Source organism: Rhea pennata, chromosome 3 (genome assembly GCF_028389875.1).
Source record: "Rhea pennata isolate bPtePen1 chromosome 3, bPtePen1.pri, whole genome shotgun sequence".
In the NCBI taxonomy this organism is placed as follows: domain Eukaryota; kingdom Metazoa; phylum Chordata; class Aves; order Rheiformes; family Rheidae; genus Rhea; species Rhea pennata.
In genome coordinates this window covers 89,468,355-89,493,893 of record NC_084665.1, presented here as the reverse complement: position 1 = coordinate 89,493,893, position 25,539 = coordinate 89,468,355, and the positions used below count along the sequence as shown (strand labels likewise).

The 25,539-nt window shown below is 36.6% G+C and overlaps 1 protein-coding gene across 3 annotated transcripts in view; it reads left to right on the top strand.

Moving 5' to 3' along the window:
* The window catches only part of ORC3 (origin recognition complex subunit 3), a 38,505-nt gene extending 19,021 nt beyond the window's left edge, over positions 1-19,484 (top strand). For 2 of the 3 annotated variants that reach the window (XM_062572779.1, XM_062572776.1), the window contains exons 12-20: positions 4,077-4,193; positions 5,079-5,158; positions 8,302-8,435; positions 11,473-11,558; positions 12,026-12,123; positions 13,031-13,172; positions 17,351-17,467; positions 18,603-18,682; positions 19,303-19,484. In XM_062572779.1, the coding sequence (XP_062428763.1) occupies positions 4,077-4,193; positions 5,079-5,158; positions 8,302-8,435; positions 11,473-11,558; positions 12,026-12,123; positions 13,031-13,172; positions 17,351-17,467; positions 18,603-18,682; positions 19,303-19,408 (960 nt within the window). In that variant the 3' untranslated portion in view covers positions 19,409-19,484. The remainder of the gene's footprint in view (positions 1-4,076; positions 4,194-5,078; positions 5,159-8,301; positions 8,436-11,472; positions 11,559-12,025; positions 12,124-13,030; positions 13,173-17,350; positions 17,468-18,602; positions 18,683-19,302) is intronic. The other variant, XM_062572778.1, reaches the window with a different exon arrangement.
* The last annotated feature ends 6,055 nt before the right edge of the window (positions 19,485-25,539 follow it).

The following is a 25,539-nucleotide window of genomic DNA, read 5'->3' as shown; positions in this document are numbered from 1 at the left end:
GCTTCCTGGTCTGTAAGGTTTTCTTCAAGTGTGAAGAACAATGTTAATGATTAGAAGAGAAATTGGTAGCACACAAGTTTGCAAGTGCAGTGCAGTTGTATTAGTCAATTAGAGATGATTTATATGTGGTTTTATTACCCAAGGTCTTTAATGGCAATAATAGCTTAAGCTATGGCTCTTTCCTTGCTGCTTAATCACACTTCAGATGTGCACAGCTGCTTGTGTTGGCTGTACTATGAACAGAATCAGGGAAAAAACCCAATAATAATAAAGTGCCTTCTAGGGTTTGCGTGTGTGTGTTGGGGGATTATTTCAATACACAAAGTTAAACAATTTGCTTTTATGAATTTTCCTCAACTGAGAACCTAGGAATCAGGAATATTTGAAGACTTCGTATTATATTGACAATAAAATACAAAGTCTTCAGACATCTTCATAATTGTCAATAATCATCTGAATATGAGCAGACAGACAAAAATATCTCTAAAAGGGACAAGCCTCCCATTAGAAAACACTTATTTTATGGAATCTTGACAGTGCAGTGTTTCCAGGGATGGAGTTCACTCTTACTTTAGAGATGGTAGTGGCCTTAGTGTGAATCAGGAGCTGGGGGACCTTGACAAGTACCAGGTGAGGGTGCTGTAGAGTAATGAAAGTAGGGGGACCTTATTAGGGACTCCTGCAAAGACAAGGAATCTCAAAAGATTTTAAAACAGCTCCCCCAATAACACCATTACACTGCCCTGGAATAAAAGGGCTTCTTAAAATTCTTTTAACCTGCAATTATTTGAGGTTTTTCTCCTCTGGGAAGAGCTATAGATAACTAGGAATAAGTAATTTTTGCATTCCACTTTCTCTAATTTAGGAGAAGTCTTGGGTATAACTAGATCCAACACTTTATTTAAGGCAATATCCTATTTTTATTTGCTATATCTTTATTTTATGTTGTTTGGCCATGGAATCAGGAGATTGTTACAGACCTTATGACAGTAGGTCTTGTACCAGAGTCCTTCCCAGTCACCTAAGGCATTGTTACCCTTTATTTAGCATGCTCCCCAGCACTAGGTTGCAGCCCTGTCTTTACTACTACTGAACGACCTGTCATGCCAGGTGTGTATCTGCGTGACACACAACGCACGCTCCTATGTGCTGGCAGGAGCGTATAGGAGAGACCCGTTCAAACCCACAGCACAGCACTTTGGAGACTTGAACTGCAGCACAGGATGTCCCTTCGTGTCTGAAGTGCATCAAAATGGGAAAGGTAGTAAGGAGGTTTCTGATCATTGAAACTGGTGTGCTTCTGATCACACCTCCAGCATATTTGGATACTTTGATTTAAATTCTTGTGTACTTAAAATCATTACCTGCTTTATCACAACAACAGATTAGATTCCTGGAGTCTGTCTTTACATCCTTTTTGAGTTACTTTTCTAAAATTTTCAGAAATTGTCCTTCAAGAAATTACTCAGTAAGGAATTGGGTAGGTGAACTGTGATATTGGAGGCTTTACACTGCTTAATTTCAGCATATCGGGTTTATTTTGTATTACTGTTTCTTATCACTTGGCCATGAGATAGGATATGTATCTATAAAATGAGTATCTTAAAATGAGAAGTTGGTCCAGGATTTGACTTGCCATAAAGGTATTCTCTGAGAGAGATTCTGCAAAATAATTCTTGATTTTGGTAGCTGGATGTATATGATAAGCAGCAATAGGTTAAAAAGTGGATAGAAGAATCGTTATGGAACTCCTTTTGAGTCATTGTATTGTTCAGTCTTCTTGGAAGAGTGTAGCTTTTTCTCTTCCTGATTTCTCTCCTCCAGAGTGTTTCAAGATATGAAGTTAAACATTTGCAGAAAGATAAAAATATGGAGCTCGTATTTATATCAGGTTGCATTAAGTCTGAATTCAGTGATCTGAGTGTTATTTCTTTATATTTAAACTTCAAAAATGATATAATAGACTGCTACTTTGAGAGCTGAATGCTCATCGTTATGTTAATAAGCAAAACCCCTTATTTCAGAAGCCTACCACCACCCTGGAAGTGTGGTAAAGAAATATCCTGAATTTTACTACTTGTGCTTATGTGCATGTGACATTTCTGGCAAGTTTTATCTTAAGGCACCTGTTCTAATTTCTAAAATAGGGGCAGGACTATTATTGCATTGCCAAGTTGTCAGTGTGTTCTATTTGAGGGAAGAATGCTACTTCTGTGTTAATGAGCTGCTGTTTGTTCTGTATGTCTTGCTGATCTACAGCATCAATCCTAATTTTAGAAATACTTCCAAAGATGTTATGGTATTACTTCATAAAAATTTACTGTTCGGGGCAAGGTAGATTTACTCCTTAGGCTCAGCTCCTAAGATTGCAGTATCTTTTGTTAGCTGCTTTATATCTTCTTTTTTTTTTTTTTTTTTTCTTTTGGTAGCTGTGGGAGGACTTCCACCTATGTATAATCACCACCTTTAAATGTATTTTTTCTTGGTAGTTTTACATCCTAATTAATTACAACTTAGTTTGAAAGGTTTCATGACAAATTTTGTTTTCATTTTGTAAATATGTTAATCTACATTCTTAGAAAGAATATTATGTAGTCTTTTAATAATATTTTCAATCTCTCGTAAAACAGAATTAAGGAAAGAATATGCCTTTCAACTTTATTTGACAAATTAACGTGGTCCTACTGCATTTAAATATATATATGTGTGTGTGTGTGTGTGTATGTATGTATGCATGTGTATATTCATAAACCACATCAGTCTTGATCTGGGGAAACAAGATAAAGGAAATATAGTTGCTGTAATGCACTGGCTTTGAGAGAATGAGATTGCTTTGGCAGCATTAAACAGAGCTTGTTTTCTTCAGCTTTTTCATAGTGTGGATAACTGCCTCTCCTCCCCCTGCCACAATCCTGCTTAAAATATGAACATACGAGTGTCTATCTAAGATCTTGGAAGGCATTTCAATGAACTGTATCAGTAACCCTTAAATTTTAATGAATAAAAAGGCTACGAGGAGAAATATGTTTAATATTTTAAATCATCTCAAAACTTCTTTAACATACCAGAAGGCTCTCTACAGAATTAAGTATCTCTATTACTTTCAGTCTTTGCAGTCAGAATAACAGTTTAAGTGATATTTGCATTTTTTCCCCATGTCAGTCCTTCTTTTTATAGCCTGCAGACAAGGTTGTAATTTTCCTTGATGCCCTTAGTTTCAGTTTAACTTTAGGGGACTTGAGTGGCTTGTTTTGTTTTTCTCTCTCCATTTGGACCAATTTGCTCAGAACTGATGAAACTGCAGTAGAAAATATAGCAAATCTTATTTCCCTCTTTCAATCTCTGATTGAAGTCAGATGAGAGATGATGATCTGATTCAGAAACTTAAATGTGCTAAGCCCAAAATATTATAATGCCTTTAAATACCTAAAGATATCAGTAAATTCTAACAAAATTTTTCCTTAAGTGTGTTACATATGCTTCCTTTGAAAGCTGAGGGAGTCCCATGATAATGAGATGCAATCCTGTAAATTCAGTAGCAACAGTTAATTTTTTTTCTAGTATATGATTTTTTTGGGCCTAAGTTCTCAAATATGAGCAAATAAAAGTCAAGAGTGCATAAAAACAGCAACTATTTTTTGTATGAACTGGTCCTTTAATGTACACTTTTAACTAAAATAACCCAGCTGTCGCTCACAATATAAGTAGTACTTTTTATGCATTTATAATATAAAAATGCAAATAAAAGATCTGAATAAATGTAGCTATAGAATTTCTCAATACGTATCAGAAGTGTGATCTGTCATCTTATTTTTAGAAATATCAAATGCAAAGGGTAAATCAGTTGAAAATAATAATACTAATCAATGACAATATTCCAGTAAGAGAGAGAAAGAAAGTAAAGTTAAAAATATGATACGATTACAATGAACTGTTGAAATAAAGCTTTTCTGCGAAGTGGTCTTGTCACTGGTGATTTAAATCAGAGTATACCAGGTAGAACTTCAGAGTCATCTTAGGTAATTTTAAGTAAATGAATGTCAGAATGACTTAAAACAATTATCCTGTTACTATAGGAGGTAATACAGAAGTTACTGGAGGACTTGCATGTTTATCATGAAACATATGTTCCAGTTCTGAGATGCCTTCATGTTTTCACATCTTCTCTTCCAAAGTATCCTTTGGGCAAACAGGTGAGGTGTGGTTAACTCCGTTTGCATGAAACATGGACTGTGTTTCAGAGTATGCCATCTCAATACTCTTTTCCTACTGTTCTGCTGCTTGTCCCCTACCTCCCAAATGGAGGCAGATGTATTCTTATTATGGATAGGGGAACAGCATGCAGTTTCTTCAGCGGCATGGATCATACCTTGTTCTCATTCAAAAGCAAGGAATTTGTAGGAGGCAGCAGATGCACAGATCAGCAAGAGTTTCTGGTGGTTGGCTTTCCCACATCTCGAGTTTTCTGTATGCATTGCAGACTATGTGTATACCCTTACTACCACCTTTCAGCTTGTGGTCAAATTCAGATGATGAGACTGAGATTAGCAACCTTCTATACAGAGTAAAATGATAGTAAGAGAACAGTAATAATTGTTCTTGATAACCAAATTGCTATCTTGTAAGTCATTAAATCCACCTTCTCATACTAAGCAATTTCTTCTTCCTTTAATGGAACAGTATATTTTTTGCACATTCATTTGTTTGTTAATTTTCAATGTGTTACACACTGCCATTAGAGTTTGTTCCTAATGTAAAATCAGTGTGAATTGTACAGTACCTGAGAATAAAAAGATTTGAATAGAGGCTTTTGATTTGAATTCCTTTCAGGCCTTTGAATTTATCTTCATCTTAGTGTTCAATATTTGAAACCTGGTGCAGAGTAGCCTGCCCAATCTGACTACACTGAGAACTCAGTTGAGCAAGATACTAAATGTTTTCAGTTTCTACTGCAATCATTCTGCATCTCTGGGAAGCAAGCTCCAGAGGACTTGCATATTTGAAAAGCTTTTTGTTAAGAGATGCCCATTGCTCTGTTTGTAAAACATGTTGTCCTTTCTTCACCTGCTGGGTAACAGATCAGGGAGCTGCACTGTGCATGTTTGGAAAACAGAGTGTGGGAGACAGAGGAATATGAGTCATCTCTTCAGCTAGCAAGGTGATATTTTTTTAAATTTTCTGTTTTGTTTTTTAGTACCACTGTATGCATGCAGATTATTAGTCATCTGTTCTAGAAATTTAAAGTTCTGTTTGGAAGCTTTTCAGCTAATTGTAGGGTTGCTTGCAAGTGTAATTGCTGTTTTTATTTTGTTTCAACTCTCTTCAATGGAACCCAACCAGATTTTAGTATCTTTTATGCCCTGAGTAATTCTGTTGAAATCATTGAGATTACTTTGCGTGAGTGCAAACATTGGTTGGTTTACCACAAACTGCTTTAAAAACAATTTTTTAAATGTCTTTTAAAATCTGATTCTTAGATCTTCTTTTAATAAATATATTTTTGTGCTATGTTTTTATGAAACCCTTTTTATTAGCAATTTACCAATCAAGTTATTAGTTCTTGTTGGCCTAAATTTTTCCCTGTTTTGAAAACTATAATCTGTTCCAAATGAATAGTTGATGCCTTTATTTTACTGTGTTTTTTTTTCTTTATTTTTTTTTTCTTTATTTTATTTTTTTCCCCGGCAAACTCACCTCCTGGTATATACCAGGATTGGGTTAATTGCTGCTGCTGTTGTGTGCTTGGGTAGGAGAACCTACACTAGTGTTGTCTGACAAAATTTAAAGTCATCTGACAATTTTCTAAATGGAAAACCCTTCAATTGTAATGGTACAGCTATAAACTTTTGTGTGTGCTTTATCATGACAGATGACTCCTTTGTGCATCCATTGAAATACTACATTGGTTCTGATATACAAAGAGCTGATACAACATTGTTACCATAACTTCCTCTTCATCCGAGTGTGTAAAGTTTAATGTCTCTGACAGTAAAATTGAATGGAAAAAATATGTCAATGGAAAGTGGAGGATGACTTTCTGAGCTCATATACATAAGGAAACATATTCTCCAAACTGTACCTTTGCCATACTGAGTTGTTCTCCTGCACTGTCACTTCACTGAACTTTTTTTTTAAACATTCATCCCTTTAAGAGAGTTACTTGCTTGAGTTGTCATTTCTGCATCACTTGTTCTGAGTTCTTTTCTGACTCTCTTGAATCTTCACATCACTCAATCACCCATCAGCCCTTACCCACAAATGTCATTGTGCTTTCCTGCATTGTTTTACCGTCTCTGACTCTGTCACTTTTTCTCTCCTTTTCCTTCTGCTATGTTCAATTAACTTTCCTCCACTCTGAACTCTTATACTTCTCCTATCTCAAGGTTAATGCTGTCATTAACTTTGGGTTTGCCTCTCCCTTTATTCTTATCTGTTCATCTCCTTTCTTTTTTTTTTTCCTTTTTTCCCTTAATTTCCTTAAATTTTCCTTAAATTTCCTTATATCCTTAATTTCTTACCTTCTCTCTCATAACTTATTTCTGAAAAATATCTATTGGAGGGACAAATGTAGTGACCATTTCTGAATAATCCAAGATCTTCCTTTCTGCTTTAAGCCTGTCTCCTAAAGAAATTAAAATCTTGGCCTTCTCTCTTGTGAATACCTTGCAATAATCTCAAGTCCAAAAGGCTGAAGGGGATTGTTTGTTTCCCCAAAATGTTCTGCGTTTTGCATAATTTTGTGCAGCATCATCACCTTACCTGTTGTTTTTGGACCTCATTGTCATCTTAAATACACTCTTTTCTAGGTTCTTTTATCCAAGACACATCTAGAACTTGCAAATTCTTTTGAGTAATGTTAAGTTTGATTGAGTAACTAAAATAAGTTAATTCTTTTTCACTCACGTACCTTACTCTTGTCATACTCTCTCCATGTTTAACTGCTGCAATGTTGTTTTTTCTGGCCCAGAAGAAAATCTCGTGTATTCGTTATCATTTACAAGACAGTTGCAAAAATGTTTTCTAGCCTTTTGTGTGGTCAAGGTCACCCTTTCTGGTTTTGGCTCCTGCAGCTTTTCTGTAAAAAAAAAAAAAAAAAAAAAAAAAAAAAAAAAAAAAAAAAATCTGAAGAAATGCTTGCCTTGCAAAAATCTATGTCCATTCATCAGATAAATGCTCAAATTTGAAAGTTCAGTCTACAAGCATTTAACATCAACTGCCAGTCAGGGGTCAGAGCTCCAATTCCAATACAACTCCAGGCATCCACAAAGCTTCATCAGCCTCCTCTTCTAAATTTCTCCTTAAATCTTCAGGCATCTCAGATGCTGAGACACACTTCCTCATGCATCTATCACTGTTGTCATTGTTTTCTCTGTGCTCCCTTTTTTGTGTATCCGTTTTCTGAAATCCTTAAACTGTTAGCACATCTGCTTTGTGTTTTGTAAGGACTAAGCAAGCAAAAAACACAACTGAATGGGCTAAGCAGGGCTCTTGGTAATAGTGGTCTTAAAAATGCATGATTGATTTTCAGAACCACAATATTTATCAATTGGAATCTCTTCTGTTGCATGAAAATCATGACATGCATGTGTAAAGATCTGGACTTGATACAGTGACCACAATTCTTGAGTTTAATTATTGATATTTGTTAGGACTTACTTTGATAGCCTTTTGAATGAAAATTCTGAGACTGAACAATACCTGGTAACACTTATAAAATGTTATACTACACAATTAAAATTTAAGTTAGTCTAAAAATAAACACCATTAGCATTTATTAAATGCAGAAAAGAATAACTTGTATTTTTTTTTCAAGAACTCTTTCTGAATCCCAGAGTAAAGAACTTTGTCAATGTGTGAATATATACTAATCCAGTTTTATCATTTGCCCATTTTTGGGGGAATGAATTATGAACTGTACCATTCTCTGTCTTTGGGTTTTTTTTCCTTTGGAGGGATGTGGGGGGAGGTAGTGTTGGTTGTTTTGAACTCCAGCTTGCAGTTTCAAAACCTAGAACTCTATATCCAGCATGTGTTTTTTTTTTATCTAGGAGCATCAGAAAAGCTTTGCTTGTCAGTTCTGTAGAAAAAGTGAAAAACACCTACTTTTATCTAGATTGATATTACTTTTTACTTAATGACAGCAAAGAAAAAGTATTTCAGCAAGACTTGATGCCTGAAGAAGTCTTGGAGGTTATTTTCTCTTTTTAAAAAGCTTTTCAAATTATTTTAAAATATTTTTTCCCCGATAAGCATTTCCAAAGATACTATACTTCATCTTCAGCTAACAGTTGTGTCTTTTAGGATGTTGAATAAGTCTGACTTAGTAACTATGCTTCAAAAATGTGTGGAGATTCTTGTGTCGTCTTCTGGAAAAGAGTTTGATAAGGTAGTAGAGAAGTTGAAGGAGTTCTTGGCCCAGTTTCAGAAACTGGAAGGTAAGTGTTTGTCATCGTACAATTCATTATAAAACAACTTTAAATAATCTGCAATCTGACCAACGGATATCACTTTCTCTATTAAAAATAAATAAATAAAATAAGGGTTTTATTAGCCCTTCAATATTTCAAGGTTGTTTTTAAGTACATGCACAAAACTAGGAAATGCTTGCATGCTTTACTGATACATGGTTCATGCTTTTTCTAGTAGAGAAGACTAATGTAAGACAAGAAATTGGACAGATCAGCAAATGTTACTTACTAATTTTGTCATGTTGTTTTTGAGCATTTTACCAGATGCTGCAGTCATTAAAATATTTAATAAATAAAAATAGATCTTGAAATATTAATAGAAGACTTTCATGTGATACAGTATTGGTTCTGAGTATGTGAAGTTTTTCACCTGTACATTCAGTTAGATTCAGCTGTGAGTTAGGACCTTCTAGCTCTCATGGATTCTGTGCAACAGCTGTGCTGTGGCAAATGACTGTTAGAAAGTAAAGCATACGTGTATTAAATCCTGAAGTTGTTTAAGCTACGCTTAATATGTGCTAAGATTGTATACATAGCATCGGTTGTCAGAGCTCTGGTGATGTGCTGTGACTTGTTAAACTACTGTAGGGCATGAATTGGAAAGTTTAAGAACACAGATAAGCAACAGCCTTCCTGCTTTCAGTGGCTGATTTACAGAAACTGCCGTATTTTAAAAGTGATTTCCCTTGGATTAAGAAGTGCTGCCCCACCTTTCTATTTTGGACATAAAGTGGCTATCACCTGGTCTGATTTATGTGTATTAAATTAATTTCATTGTTGGCTGTGCTTGCTAGCCTATATTTAGACAAGTAGGCAATAAGCCACTACATGCAGTCTGGTATTAAAAGTAGTCATGTAGCACTCTAGGATAATTGAGGCTTATTTAGAAGAATTCATTACAACTTGAATCACTACATCACTTCAGTAACGGAAAGCAAATGAGTAGATTTTATACTACCTAAGTAACATTGTCATTTGTTCTATAGCTGTTATCTGTACTATGTAGCTGTAAACAGATGGAGTAATATCACCACTATGGTGCCAGAACATGGTGATTGCTTTGAAAAGGCTATATATGTCAGCAAAGATGCTAATGCTGAAGAATCTGAACAACATGGAAAACCTTTTTAAAAAACATCAGTGATATGCAGAACTACAAACCAAAAAGGCTGTATTTATTTTAAATTTAGGATTTTGAGGATGTTAAAGCAAAGAAGACCAAATGAATTCATGAATGATTTTCATCTGTTTTCAGAGGGACTCGAGGGTGTAATGAAAAAGTAAAAAGGGAATAATAAGACAATTTTTAAATGAATAGGTTGCTGAGTCAAGTGACTTCCTGTTTGTTTCTGTTGTTGTGTTGACCTTTCGCAGTTTTCAGAAGTCTATGGAAAAATGTTATGTATCAAAATCTCGTTCATAACACCTTAGAATAAAGGGATAGCCTCAAATCTGCTTTTCAAACTATTAAAAATATCCTTCCCAAGACTGCCTAATGGATTAAAGAAATCAAAACATGGAGCCTGGGGAAGCAAAATATACTTCTGTTGAGTCTATTGTGAACAGAAGGATTTGATTTAAGACATCTCAAGTTACATACATCAGTGTAATATTGAATAGGCGAAAGCTCTCTTCGAAAACTTCAGTGTGAATATAAACATTATATGCATTTTTCAGTTTTAATCTGCTTAGCTAGTTATTAAGTCTTCATCATTTATTCATACTGAGATCTTCAAAACCTTGTTTCAGTTCAGCATTGGAATTGCTCTGACAGCATCTGGTTCTTTTATTCTTTCACAACAGTGAATGTGTCGGCAAAAGGTCTTTTATTAAAAGACTTCTGCTATTGTGTGTGTATACATGTATGCTGTTGATAACATCAAATATTTGAGAATTGTCAACAGGAGCGAAAAAGATGAAGTTGCCTTTGTATTTTAAGGGGTTTTTTTAGTACTATTTATGAGTGTTTATTACTTCATATTGTGGACTACAGCATCCTATTTTCTTATTTTTCAATAAAAGCTGAAGTTATCCTACAGTTTTTTTTTCTCTAGATTTGGGAATTACTAAAATGAATCAAGACTGCAAGGTCATAATAAAATTAGGATTGTGCTACATTGAAACTAGGCAATAGTTTGCAGTCCTATGCTATTCACTAATATATTTTGAAATACCGATTATAGAATAGAAAGGGATAGTTTTGTTACCATTTTCTGCTAGGTCGTTACTGTTCACACAAACTGAATTGCAAGAATGTTTATCAGTGATGATGACACCTGCACACAGAGCACTAGATTGAAAATACCAGCTTATTTTATATAGATCAACAAACAGCTTTCATATGTTGTGATTGTTTCTGCTGATCAGATCTTCACTTGTGATCTGTAGATGGAATCTCCATCATACTATTATCTTCATAATCAAGGCAAGAAATCTTGTGCTTTGGGAGGTTTTGATAATTTCTTTTTACTTAAAAATCACTAAGTATTGGTGTAGCAATTGGCCAACAAACTATATGGCTATGAAAATTAAAATTTTGTATAAATTAAGATGAGAATATAACTGGGCAATTAAATAGTGTAGCAGACTTTTGGTCTGGTTTTGTTTGTTTGTTTTTTTCCTCAAACTAAATAAACTATACATACGACTTCTTGAATACTCACCGAACGTCAGTACCATCTGGTACTGATCTTCGAATATACAAATATTGAGAATACGACGCAGGATGACATAACTGGAATTCAAGTGATGTACAGGGCTAGTGCTGGATCTTTGCTCATGTATGAATTGCTTCAGTTATTTAATTAGTGTTACTCTTGGTTTGTGTGTGAGGGGGTTATTTATTTGGTTTTAACAATCATTTATCTGCTTAATAGCAGCCTATGTTTGGCTGTTCATCCTATGTGAACAAGTAACTGAACAGTTCTCAGTTTGCTTGGGTTAATGGGTTTATATAGATATTCAGGAAAAGTTTATTCCGTATCAAACATGAGTTTTATTCTAGTAGCAGGAGCTTGCCAAGAACAAGGTGAATCCGTATCGTCACAAAAGGAGCTCCAAAAGAAGACAGACCTTTATCACCTTCAGAAGGTCAGGCTTGTGTAGGCTTTACAGCTGTCCATGATTAGGTCTTCCCTGCTTGCTGGAGTTCTGTGTAAAGCATACATGTAATGTAACTCATCCTAAAAATGAATTGAATAAATACCAAGTATGTACCTCAGGCCCACCTGACACACAGAAAATGATAGAAAATAACTGAAGTAAACTAGGATTTCAAAAGGCAAATTAGGCGTTCTCTTATGCGACTTGCAAATTATGCATCCTGCCCAACTCTTAATTCTTCAAACCTCAGGCTTGAAAAAATTCCCTGACTCCTACTAGTTTGAGGACTGAATACACTGGCCTAAATAGAAATAACTGCACAATCACAGCTTCCAACATCATAAGGGAAGACATGCCAGCAAAAAATAATTATTCATATTAAACAGAGCTTTTGTGTTCCAAAGAATAACTACCTCCCATGTAGCTTTATGCACCACTTTTTTTTTTTTTTTAAGACCTTGTTGGAGTTGAAGGAATCAAGGCGATCTAAGAAACTGACAAAGTTTGAAATGCTTCGTTTTGAAGTTGTTGATTTTATAGACAATCTTGTAAGGTGAGTGTTCCTGTTCTGTATTCCTCTATTAATCTGATACTGCACTGTAAGCTGCAACATCAAATTTGTTAACATGGGGAAGAAATCTTGTCAAAATTCAGTCCTTAGAATATGAAGCATACTTTTCTGCTTTTCTTTCTTAAAAAATAAAAAAATAGAAAAAAAATCTCTTCCATAGATTAATATAAGCAATTAGCACATAAATTGACCTATTTCTTTTGGCTACAGAATGTAGTTGCGGGAGACTTGAGTGTATGGAGTGTTTTTACCCCTGATCTTCGCTCATCTGTTCTGGTTATGAAACTGTATAGATGTCAGGTGCAATATCCATTTGGGGAACTGTTTGAGCAAGTAAGGCATAGCAGATAGGGTTTTGGAAGCAGCTCTGCCAAAGAAAATTTGGAAGACTTGGAGGGGGGGGAAAGGGTTGAAGACACTTCTTAATTTTATGGCTTTGAGGTGGCCTTGAAAGCATGGAGCAGAATGGGAGGGTAGGGGCAGAAAAGCTGAGAACCATGACTGTGCCAAGAAAAAAGTTTCAAATATAAAGACAAAGATGAGCAGAGACTCATTAGGAGACTTCAAGAAGGATAAAATATGTGCAGCATAGTAAATGATTGATGTTAGTGTTTCAGTTTGCTGCCCCTATTTTCAGATTTGACACTGGCCCAGCTAGAGCTCTTAAGTTAAATCTGTAAGAGGTTGAGTTGATGATCACTAACTTCCCTGCTTAGAAGTTGATTTCAGTGCTGTTAACCTGTTTTTATAGATTTGTCTGCACTGGTTGAGAAACAGCATTCTTGTCTTCTGAGTGCTGTAGAGCACTGTTGCTTTCCTAAAGGTGAAGCTTGTATCTTGTCTCCCCTTCCTCTCCTCTCACCCCTTGATCCCCACGTTGCTTTTTCAGAAATTACCTTGTTCCTGCAGACCACAAGACTCTGCATGAGATAATGTATTTCAACACAGCCAGTGTTCTTCGTGAGCATTTGAATGCTGCCCCAAGGATTGCACTTCACACAGCTTTGAATAACCCCTACTGCTACTTGAAGGTAAGAAACAAGTGAATTGTTTGTGGTGCTGTTAGCAGTTCCTGAAGGCTGCACATAAGGATGATGGTGCGTGTCTCAGTTTTGCTGTTTCACGACACTTGGCATGCATTCAGCTGTTTTGCAGGGAACCAGCAAGTTGCTGTTGATAAGCAACTGGGGACTTTGCAAAGAGCTAGTCTGGCTGAAAGGAAGAAAATAATTATGGAAAGAGTTTTGGATGGGAAAGCTGTTTTCCAGAGCTTGTTCTATTTGTGATTTTTTTTTTTCTCCTGTAGACATAACAGAAAAGCCTTTTTGTCTCTCATTATGAGTGGAATAACTGTGTCGACAGGGGGCAGGGAGGGAGAACCCGTGTCTGTGGCTCTTTCCAGGGATTTTACCTTTCCAGGACTGGTGTTTAGTCTTCACTGTGTGGACTGCTGTATGGTGTATGTCTGTTCATGCAGAGTGGTGAAACTTGTAATAGATTAAATACAAGGATACTTAAATGAGGGTGTTTTTTCTTGTGGGATGGAGGAGGAAGAACTAAAATTTATTTTAATATCTATGTATTGACATCCTGTCCTTTCTTAGTCTAAGAAAAGGTCTGTCATTGATTCTGTTAGTTTGACCTGTACCTTATTTAGAAGCAAGGGGGAGCAGATCTTTTCCTACTTCTTGCATATATCAAATTGTCAGGATGGCTGGGAAAAAAAAAAAAAAAAAAAAAAAAAAGAAGAAGAAGAAGAAAGAAAGAAAGGAATAGAGCAGGAGTTGGAGAAGTGAATGTTCTAACATTCTATTTTGTCCTTGACTATAGATGCTACTTGGAGTCATCCTTGTGCCCTAATACTTCCCTTAATGGTGTGATCACACTTTTGAAGAAAACTTTGGTTATAGCTAGGTGTGAGTTTGAGTCAAAGCCAACACTTAATTATCAGGAACCATACTTGATAAAGATCAGTCTTTGCAATCTACAACCCAGTTTGTATTGGGTTTGTTGATACCATGCCTCCGCTGTTTATTTGCATAAAGATTGTCAGTTTTGGTGTGTATATAGGCATTATTTCTAAAAACCACTTGAAGTGAAGGGCTTGTTTGTAAAAACAGTAGTTATTTAGCAGACTAATTTTGCAGACCATTAAACTGACCTAATATGAATCTCAGTAATTTATCTTTTATGAAACCTGTAAAGATATAGTTTAGGAGAGCTAACAAAATCTAGCTAGCAATGTGTTTAGTGAGTATTCTCTTTAACAAGTTGACTTAAAGCCCTTTATCTCTGTCATCCTGCACTTTGTTCTTTGACTTCTTTTAACATGGTTCTTATGTTATTTGAGTAGATGATGGAGGCTTTGGCATAGTTTCTAATAGCAGATGTATTGGCAGAGTACTTTGCTAGCATTTTAGTCCACATGAGTCAAAGAAGTATTTCTCTGAACGCTATGCATGACTTCTGCATGGCTTGTACTTTTCTGGGACATGACCAGAACAAAGTTCTCCAGAGCTCTTCCTACCAGAAGGCTGGAGTAGAAGGATCTGCTTCAGTGGAGTACCAGCAAGTGGTTATTAATGTAATTCACCTCTCAGGGGAAACTATTCCAGTTATTTATTTAGCAGCATGTGAGCAAGGATGATACTGAAAAAATGTGTACAAAAAAGAGCAGTTCTGTATTTGTTGATCCCTTGAAAATCCAATAAATTTTAAGTTGTTGTATTATCTAGGCACTGCTTAGTATTGCATTGAGCTCAAGGAATGACCCTACTGTCCATAAAGATATTTTCACTGATAAAAAACGAACAAACAAAAAAAAATCCTTGAGTTGCAATTAAGTTCTCATATCAGGGAAAGGAAATATCAATGTTTGTTCCTCTAGGAAAGACAATAGTATTGAATCCTGAGCAATGTATGTCCTCCACCTAGTGCTTCCCCCTCCCCCCCCCCCCCCCCCCCCCCCGCTCCCTCTCTGGCTTGAACAGACTTCAGGCTGTTCTGAGTCCCTTCTCTTCCTGAAACAGCACCTCTGTGCTATAGGTGGTTTCACAACTGACTGTTCCAGAGCAACTTCCGGCTCCTTAGTGTAGCTATTTCCTGCCAGGGCAGCTCACATGCAGCCGGAAGCTGAGGTTTCACTACTCACATCTGCAGCAGCTTCAGGGCACGCTGTAAAGACTTGGCCTCACTATCAGTGGTGAGGCTGAATTCTTTCAGATGGTGGCAGAGACTCTACAGTACCGATCAGTAATAGCTTGCTTGTATGATTCTCTGCATCTGCTTGTGGTCTAGCTATATATCAATTTCTAAGGACTAACCTGTTACAGGAGAATACAATTGCACTAAAAGTTTTCTCCCATAGTTTTGATAACTGATCTCACCTTGAAGGCAAGACATGGTTAGGGCGAAGCATCTTGTTACATCTTGGGCAGCTCTGACAGCTTGCTGCCTTAGAAAAGAGGAAAGTCAGGGTCCCTCTTTCTTTTTTTTAATTGTAGAATCATAGAATGGTAAGGTTGGAAGGGACCTCTGGAGGTCATCTAGTCTAACCCTCAGCATAGCCCGTACGGGGATTGAACCCATGACCTTGGCATTAGCAGCACCACGCATGTCTTGCTGGACCCTCTGGTAAACCAGTTCAGCTTGTTAATTGACAAGTTATTAAGTTGTATTTAAAAAATAAAACAAAGCCTTATAGTGGACAATCTTAGACAAGCATTTGTCTAAGATGAGAAAATCTATGTAAAGTGTCTAGCAGTGCCAGAGTTGGTGCAAGGGTGAGAGGTAGGAGGCCACAGAGTCAAGAGAAATAGCAGAACAGAAAAAGAAAGCAAGGCATGCACAGCTACCCCCGTGGGCAGTGGAGGGCCATTACATCAGTGAGAAGATGTAACTTCATCTGTACTAGCTGGTTATGCAGTGGTATATGAAATTACAGTCTGGTAGACAGATGTCTGGATTGTGACATTTTGAGGATTTATCCATGTTGCTGTGGATTTATTTGGAGACCATCTGGACTGAACTGACAGACATTAGGTTAATGTCTGCAGCTTTTGCACAGAATAAATAAATTATTAGATTGAGTTTCTGAAAACTGTGCATCTCATAAGTGCTAGAGTCCAAACATGAATCCTTGTCTCACAGTTTGCAGGAATTGATTTATATGTATATACATATACAAAAAATGTTAACTAGAAATTCTGTGAACAAAGGCGAGTTCTTTACCAAACCTTCTTTTCTATCTTGAAACACTTCTTGTAATAGTATCTTTGCTAGGGCTTTATAGACTCCCTAAAAATAACAGATGCATTTTACTAGCATGTAAAAAACATATTAGCAAAAACTCGTAGCAATTGAAAGCAATGACTAGTGGTGGCTCTTATGTTAAGAGAGCTGGCTTCTTAGATTGAACGAAACTGAAAACTGAACAGAACTATGAACTGATGTCAAATGTCATGAACTGCTGTGGCAATACAGAGACTTGCTTCTAGCTCAAGTGTTTTTTTTTTTTTTCCCTCAAGTAAATGGTACAGTGACTTGGATTTTCTGACACAATAATTTGTGAAAAATCAGATTTTTACTTACAGGTGCTGGTTTTCAAGCTAGAGAGAAATGATTTTTACATTTTAAAAATGCTTCTCTCATCTCAGAGTTTCAACTATGCTCTTTAGTACATTTTACAGATCTGTGTTAACACTTCCTCTTTCCTTTGGTGGGGGGAGGAAGACAACACACTTATTTGTGTTTGCTATATAGTAAATACAGAGACAAAATCATGATTGCTTTCTTTTCTTGAATCTGTAAAAATAGAATGTTCCTCTCTGACATGGCAGTAGAACTAGCAACAGAAATGGGAAAAGCCTAATCTCAAAAGCACTGCCACTAGAGTGGAGAATGCATGAAATATAGAATAGAAATATAAAATATATCTAAAAAACGCAGAATAGAGAAGCTTAATTAGTACAACAGAAATTAGGAGTGAATTAGCTATTTTTTCTGTTTTTTTTAACAATACGCTTTTTTTTTTGCTGGTGATTGTTGTTTTTTCTCTTTGCACCATGAGCTTGTCATTAAACACAAACAGTAACTATTTAGTTACAAAACTAGCTGTGAATTTGCTGAAGTAATGTGATACCTAGCCCTAGATATGTTCAAGATTAAAACTTATCAGAATTACTGCCTTTGTATCCTATCTTTTCATCAGAATCAAGCTTTGAAGAGTGATGGAGGATCCATTTCTAATAAAGCCCCTGACATATGCATAGTGTATAAGCTTCATTTGGAGTGTGGCAGATTGATTAATCTTGTTGATTGGTTAGAGGTATGTGACAATGCTAACAGTGCCTATACTGCTTTCAGTACTTTACTGATTTATTTTTTTGCTGCATGCTTGCTCTTCATTGCCCCTTTGGACAGCTGAAGTCATTGCATACCTCCGTCTCTCTTGTACAAGAACACACAGTATCTCCAGATCACCAGCTATAGAGTCTTCCTGTGGCTACTGTGAATCATTTATTGCTAACATTATTACTCTGTGGTGAAAATCTTTTGCTTCTGCCTTTATCTTGTTTGTGTTCAGTGCAGATCAGATCTTATGCTTCACAATGATACCTTTTTTCCCCTTTATTTTAACTCTTGTGTGACACTAATGGAAACAGGCCAGTGCTGTTGCTGAAGTGTGGGGCTCTTGGGCAGAATGCTTCTGCTAGAGAAGAGCAAAATTCTTGTAGCCTGGTATCCTGTCTCTTACTGTGACCAAAAGCAGATGGAATATAAGAACAGGATATATGATGCATTCTGCAAATACTGCTCAGGTAACCAACCATGTTTTAGGTCTACAAATTCCTTAAGTGGGATAGTTTCTCTGTATTTTTTTTTTTTTTTTTAGGCCTAACTGAATTACATTACCAGTGTAATTTTTTTTAGCAACCACAGCATCCCATGGGAAAGAATTTTGTAGCTTAACTACATGCAGTGCAGAGGACCTTCTCCTTTTCCTTGCTCTGAATTTGCTTCATTGCTGCTGCATTTGTATATTGTAAAAGAAAGCGGACAGCAGATCCCTCTCCAGCCTCTTCATGTCACTCAATTTTATATGCCTCTTCACAGACCATTTAACATTTTCTATTTTCCAGACTAAACAGTTTCACATTTTTCAAACATTTTTCAGCTCTATATTCCTCCTGTGAACAAGTCAGGGAACAGAATTGTATCAGTATTTAAAACGTAGGCACACAGAATAAAGAACACGCTGTGTACTCTTCCATTCTGTACTCCTGCCCTGGCAATACTCAACCTTGCTTGCTCTTTTGACTGCTCTTGCACTGACATTCTCATGGAGCTAATATCATTCTAAGATCTCACTCCCCTAAGTGATAACAGTCAGCTTGGAGCTCATCATTTTATATGCAGCTCTGTTTATGAAATTTAAATCTGTACTGCTTTTCTCTTTCTAGGCCTTCTCAACTGTGGTGACAGCAGTTGAGGGACCAAATGGAGATGCAGCTGCCTCAGACCAGGTGGATGACATTATCCAGTATCCTTTCTTATTTCTTTCTTATTGTGCTTATCTTTCAAATGCTTACAGGATTAGTGAACCAGGATTTTTAAAATGCATCTCTTGTATTGAGAACTAATTCCTGCCATAATAGTATTGCTGCCACAGAGAAGAGCCAACTACTTGTACAAAAAGAAGTTAACTACAGGAAGAATATTTGTATGCTACATGGCTAAAGCTATTTTTCCTTTAGTATAAGGCCCTTCACTTTTTACAAGTTCCACTAGTAGTTAACACAAAAGTAAATAATTTAACTCACAGATGTGTGCAGCAAGAGAGGTACAGTGAATAGTAAGTAAGAAGAATGTGGTAGTGTTTATGAAACCTCAAAAAAATCTTGTTTATAATTATCTCTCTTCACATTTTCTTGTCAAGGACCCTGTATTCAGGTAGCGGAAGAAATAGATTAGATTGAGTACTAGTGTTCTAGAGGCAGAGCATGGCTTGCAGCCTCTATTTCTAAAGTTTTTAATGTTTGCTTCAACATTTTGTGCAATCTGTCCCTCACCATGTCTTAATCTTCCCTCCTAGAGAGAAGGATGTTTTCATAAATTCATGTCATAAAATGCATACGTAGTTTCCTTTACTGAAGTGTCCAGTGCTCGTTTTATTCGAGCTGTTTCAGAACTGGAACTCCTAGGCTTCATAAAACCCAGCAAGCAGAAAACTGATCATGTGGCAAGGTTGACATGGGGAGGCTGTTAAGCGGCCAAGGTAATGAAGGAAGACCACAAAGATGTTATGTGTACCTCCAAAATTGTAATAAACAGATTCTTTATAATGTGGTGCAATGGCTTTGTTGTTCTAAATGTTACCAAAAACTAGCTGATTTTTTTACTCAGCATGCAAAGATGGCTGATATGTTCAGATTGCCTTGATGAACTGTTAACAGAAGGTTGCCACTTTTTTTTGTAAAACAGCCACAGTATATAATGTACTACTGTATTAATACTCATGTTTCAAATACTGCTTGCTGTACCAAATTGATGTGTGATAGTTAAGATTACGTTGATGTAATTCAGGCTACCAAGCCAAAATGAGAACACTGGATATGTAAGATACAGAAATGATGAAGCAATATTGTTAAGTTGTGCATCATCTGATGGGATTTGAGTTGTCATTACAACATGCCTTCCACATCCCTGAACACTTAAAAAAATAAAAAATAAATAAATAAATCAACCTACTGTGCTAAAAGAGATGGTAAGCTTCCATGTTCAGCATCAACAGCATACTCATCAAAGAAGCTAATATTTTATACACAGACCAGACCTGGTCATAGAACCCTGAAAGGCTCGTTCATGAAGAGAACGGGGCAATAATTTTGAAGATACAGATTTATGGCCTTGTCTTTTGCTCTTCTCAAAGGGTTAAACTGTTCCCTTTTAGTGTTAGCTGGTTAATACTAGCCAAAGCTGCGGTCAGTGGAATTTGTCAGTGTAGGCTAAACAGCGGAAGGTGGTCACAGAGTCTCCATCTAAGGTTTAAATACTGCTTTTCTGTTTCAGGATGGGGATGCTACAATAGGACAAGGGAAACTTGCATTATTCTCACATACCTATGTTGTTTGACAGTGTTAAAACACTGCTTATCTGACAGTCTTAGGTAAGAAATTCTGTTTCTGATGGACAAAATCTTCTAAGCCATTTGTGCCCTGGGCATGCTGTGAGCTCCTTCCAGCTGAGTTTATATGGAGCATTATCTGTACCTGACTCCGTGTTATCAAGTTCTGTGTTTGCAGGAAGAGGACTGGAATGGCTCATGGTGCTTATGCCTGCAGTCATGAAATAGATGTTCAGTCAGGAAGGAGCCAAGGATTTGCTATTCCTTGTCTGTTATCTGCCAGGGATCACTTCCTGACACTGTAACACAAGCCACAGATGCAGAGTGCTGTGCAAAAGAGATGGAAAATCCACAGGCATCCCTGGAGTATTGGGTTTCCAAGGACAGAGAGGCTGTGTAAGAAAAGTCTACACCTGATTCCAGGAAGCATAAGAACATGGCTGCATTGTAACAGGGTTTGGTTTTATTTTTTTATGACATTTAAAAGCTACACTGCAGATCTTACAAAGCAAATTATTTATGTTGATGCCCTACATTCATGTTTTCCAGCCATGGGAGAAGCTGTATTCCCTCTGGAACAACATATGTATCTTATCTGCCATAAAATGCTGCAAGATGTGTATTTCAGCAGGGTGGGTAGGTAGGGATATAGGTCAGTCTTATCACTTACTAAAGGGTTGCAGCTAGAGAAAAGCATTTAGACTTTGTCCATCCCAGCCTACTTGAAAGAAAAAAAATAACTAATTGCTCGCAGTTTACTCCAGAAGACTGTTTACCTCCAGGAAAACTCCCAGACTGCCTCATCTGAGTATAAGAGTATTACAGACTTTCCTGAGGGAAATAGGCTGTTTTCGGTGCGTTATATTCAGGTGTCACTAGAATCCAGATGCTTCTGCTTAGTTGCACTGGCACAGTTGTCCTTAACTTCAGGCTCGGCTCTTGAGAACCCACTAAAAAACACAGTAGAGAACTGCAGCCTAGAGCTCCAAATAGCAAATCATTTATATAAAGCAGATCTCTTGTGATAGGACATAGGAAGTCCCACTACAAAACCTGTAGAACTTACTTAGTATTTACGGAGGAGCAGAGGTAAGCCAGGTTAGCTTTTTAGCTAGCAGAGAAGATGAGGCCTTTGGTCATATTGATTGCCCTAGTTGCAGAGACACTGGATGGCAAAGAGACAGTAACACTATCTATCTGCTGTGCTTAATTAGAAAGGGCTAAGTTCCAAATGCTGTAAAGCAAATTAAAGAGTCTGAGGAAGATGAGAAGTTTATTGGGTTTTATATTGCCTCAGCATATAAATTGCAAATAGTAATGACAAAACTCAGGCAGCAGCAGAGCAAGATTTTGAAGATCACACTGAAACAGTTAGTTAGAGAAGAACTCTTCAAATTCTCTCGTGTACCAAGCCAAGAGGATAAACAAAAAACTCCAGAGACCAAGCCAGAGCCATCTAAATAGGACAACTCCCTAGTATCTGCTCTTAGGAAATCTTGCAACAGATTAAAATTTTAGTACAGCTCCCTAGACTCTCTTTTCAGAACCTGACCTACTTATGTTGTAAATACACCTGAAAAAAATCAAAGAGCAAAACAGCCAACTACCTCACTATTCAACAACCATACATGCAGCCAAGTGCTCTGCACCCCTTTGCTCTGCCCCTTCCCCCATCCTGTCCCCAGATGCAAGATAAGCCAGCTTTCCAACCACAGCTTTTAGACCTTTTAAGGGTAAAAGGCTTGGAAATAATAGGAGCAGGCCTCAACACATGGCTTTTAAGCTATTAAAATGGGCAGGCAGCATTAAAAAAATTAGTGAAATACTTTTTTCCCCCAGTGTAACCAATGATGTGAACTTTGAAGCTTAACATCATTTATATGTACTATGTGATGCATGCTTTCTCAGCATCCTTAGTTCAGTACTTGGCACCTCATAATTTTAAACTGGTATTTTGCATGTTAGTTTATGTAAAGACCGCCATGAAATTTATTTTCCTGAGCAAGGAGGCAGGAAGGTTGGACGGTTAAAAAAAAAACAACAAAACTATTCATCAATCTCAAGTGTAATTTATTTTTCATTTAGAGGCTAGAATTGTCTCAGTCCTAACTCCCTGAGTTTAACATTGCAGAATTTTGTATTAACATCTGTAAGAGCAGAGGTATTTCAGATCTGTAAGTGTCACATGGTGCTTTTTCTCCCTGGATGAAGTTCTATTGCTAGAATTCAAACATTGAGCTTTTTGCTTGCAGATAATCAGCTTATGAATTTGACATTTTTTTGGCCCTTCATATGCTTTTACTATTGATACTGTAAATACCCCCAATTCACCTAGCATGCCATAGCAAAGTATACATAAAGTAGGCCTTACCTGCAAAGTACAGATGCACACATAACTTTAAAAATTAGTTTCTACAGTTGTCTGCCTAGTAATAATGTCTTATGCAGATATTCCAGGAAAACGCCTGTCTGCAATGTTCACGAAAAGTGAACATGGCAAAAAAGCTCCCACAGATATTAGTGTGCTGCTAGACCTGGAATTGTAAGGGTATAACACCTCACCTCTGAATTAATAACTGTATTTTGTTTTTCAAGACCCACATATTCCAGCAAAACTGTTAAAAATTACACCTGAAATTAAGTTAGCTATTGTTTAAACAGTACGCCAATTTTCTGTATTATTGATAAAATATTTTGCTACTCTTTGACACCCCTTTATGCAACTGGTTTCAGATACAAAAAAAAAAAAAAAAAAAAAAAAAAAAAAAAAAAAAAAAAAAATAGAAAGGACTTGAGAATTCAGTCTTTAAGATAAGTTAAGATAAACTGTGAAACATTCAGGGATCCTACAACAGCAGTGAAGTGTAAGAATGAACCAGATACCTGTATTAGAGCCAAACATTCTTCCTCACATTTTTCATCTCAGAGAATTTCAGAAGCGATTAAAATTTTTAATTACTTCCAATACTAAGGTCATAGCATTGATGCAGAACAAGAGCATAAACTCTTAATACATGATCAGCCTCATTTTCTTCTCCCCTGCTGCAGATCATACAGCTGATCCTTCACACTTCCCAACTTGCAAATGGAGTGAGCTGCCACAAAACACAGGTTCTAACTAGAATATGATAATGGTTTTGCTGCTTTTCAGATCAGTACAGAAGTTACCCATAGACAGAGCTCAAACATCTGCACACAAGCTTACTTGAAACTCTTTTAACCTTGAAAAAATGCTGAATTAATATTAGTTATACCCTTTCATACGTAGTTGTGAGAAGCAACATGCAAGCAGTCTGTCAGGATGTATATGCTGCTTTTTATAACAGATCTGCTTGACAAGAATTTACATGCTGATAGCTTAAAAATAGATTAACCAAGATCTTTAATTGCAACTTAATGGCATGAAACCAACTGTCCTTGACTTGCGTTGCTTTTGAACAGATTCCAGCTCCATATAAATGGAAACGATATTCTCCGTGTGGCCACCAAAAAAATACAGTGCAAGAATTCAGTATTTATTGAATCTTACCTATTTCTACAACATCCTCTAGGAAACCTTTGAAAAGGTTCTCCAAAACATTTTTAAGCACCAGCCTTCTCTTCAAGGAATCCAAACTCCATATAACATTTCTTGAACACTACCCAAGCAGCAAATGTTTTCCTCTCAAAGAGTCACTTGTAAGAACAAGCCTTTCATGTAAGATTCATCATGTTAGAAATTCACACTAGAAGCACTGTCATTGGAGAAAGCAGCCAGTTCGAAGTTGAAGATAAGCAGCAGGTTTTTTAAAGTCGTCTGATGAATGCAACCTCATTTTCAGTACAGGCACAAATTAAGCACACATTTAAGACACATAAACACCCATGGTGGCATTATATTTAATCTAGCAGAAGACTGTTTATTATGTATTTATTTGGAGCAGTAGAGGAGTGACCGGGTGCTAACATGACATCACTTTTTATTTAGAGCAGCTCTTAATGTCCCAAAGGATAAGACGAGCTGAGGTGCAGAGACAATCACACTGGTTGGTAACTTACTTCTATGTCAGTCTTGGAGAGGGAAGCACATTTTTATCAAATCAGAACAAGGATCTTCTGGAACACACTACAAGAGATGCATCAGGATGGTGTAATTTGGGTAGTGGTAAATCTAGAAGCAAGTGTGCTTTCCTACACTGGCCAATGAACGAAAGAATGAAGCCCTAAAACAGGGAACAGGAAAGAAAGGGCCAAGAACTCTGAGGTGGACAACAGCAGAAATGAGAGCTCATATTTCTGTCTTGCCTTTATCTTCAGCAACAGAAGACCTGAGGTGATAATCTTAACAGAAACTTTCCATTTCTAAAATTCTGATATAGTAAAAATAATCCCAATATTCAGGGAATAAAGGTTTCAGGTAAGCAGACAATACTCAGGTACTGTGCCTATGCACATAATTCTGAACCTGTAATCTCACTACTTTGTAAATGAAAGTCCAGTAAGAGCTAAAGGCATGATTCCCCTGAAATCAAAACCATCACCAGTTGAAGTTTCAATTACACTTCAACTTATAACTTTTCTCCATGTAGTTGAAACGGTACGGAGTTATACGATGCAAAAGACTTCTGTGTAACCAGAAGCTGACAAGCAGCAAGTTAAATTTAGAAAACAGCAAAATTTAATCCACAGATTGCTTTAAAACTGCTCCAGGTCCCAAAAGCAAATCCAAGTCATTTGAAAAATAGTAATTATACCTATAACATAGAGATCTGGACTTACCATGTAGTAAGTTTTCAGTAAGTCACACTGATACTCAGAATTACACAGACATCCTCAACCAACACTGATACAGCAATTTTAAAACAGCTGAACATATCTAGCAGCAAACTCCTAAACCCGGAACATAAGAATTATATACCTTCAGCTCTTGCAATACCTATGTAGTTCCCACTTGTGGTGCAAGTGCCTGGTCTATCATAAAAAGATTTCCTTTGACATGCCAGTTAAATTTGAAGCAAGAAGAGCACAGCTGTTTTATGAGTCAGCTGCAATATGTTAAATCAATAGTTTGTCAGTTATATAATGAACATGCTTCCACAACAGGAAGCAATATATGCAAATCTAAAAGATTTCTTAGCTCCTGAGGAATTAGGTAAGATTTGCATCCACCTTGCTTTAGTCTAAAACTCAGATCCACTCCGCACTTGCTAGTAAATAAAGTTTTCATTTAAACACTTAGATTTAAGTTTATTCATACACAGCAAAGTTCCACCTGCATATTAAAAACAAACAGA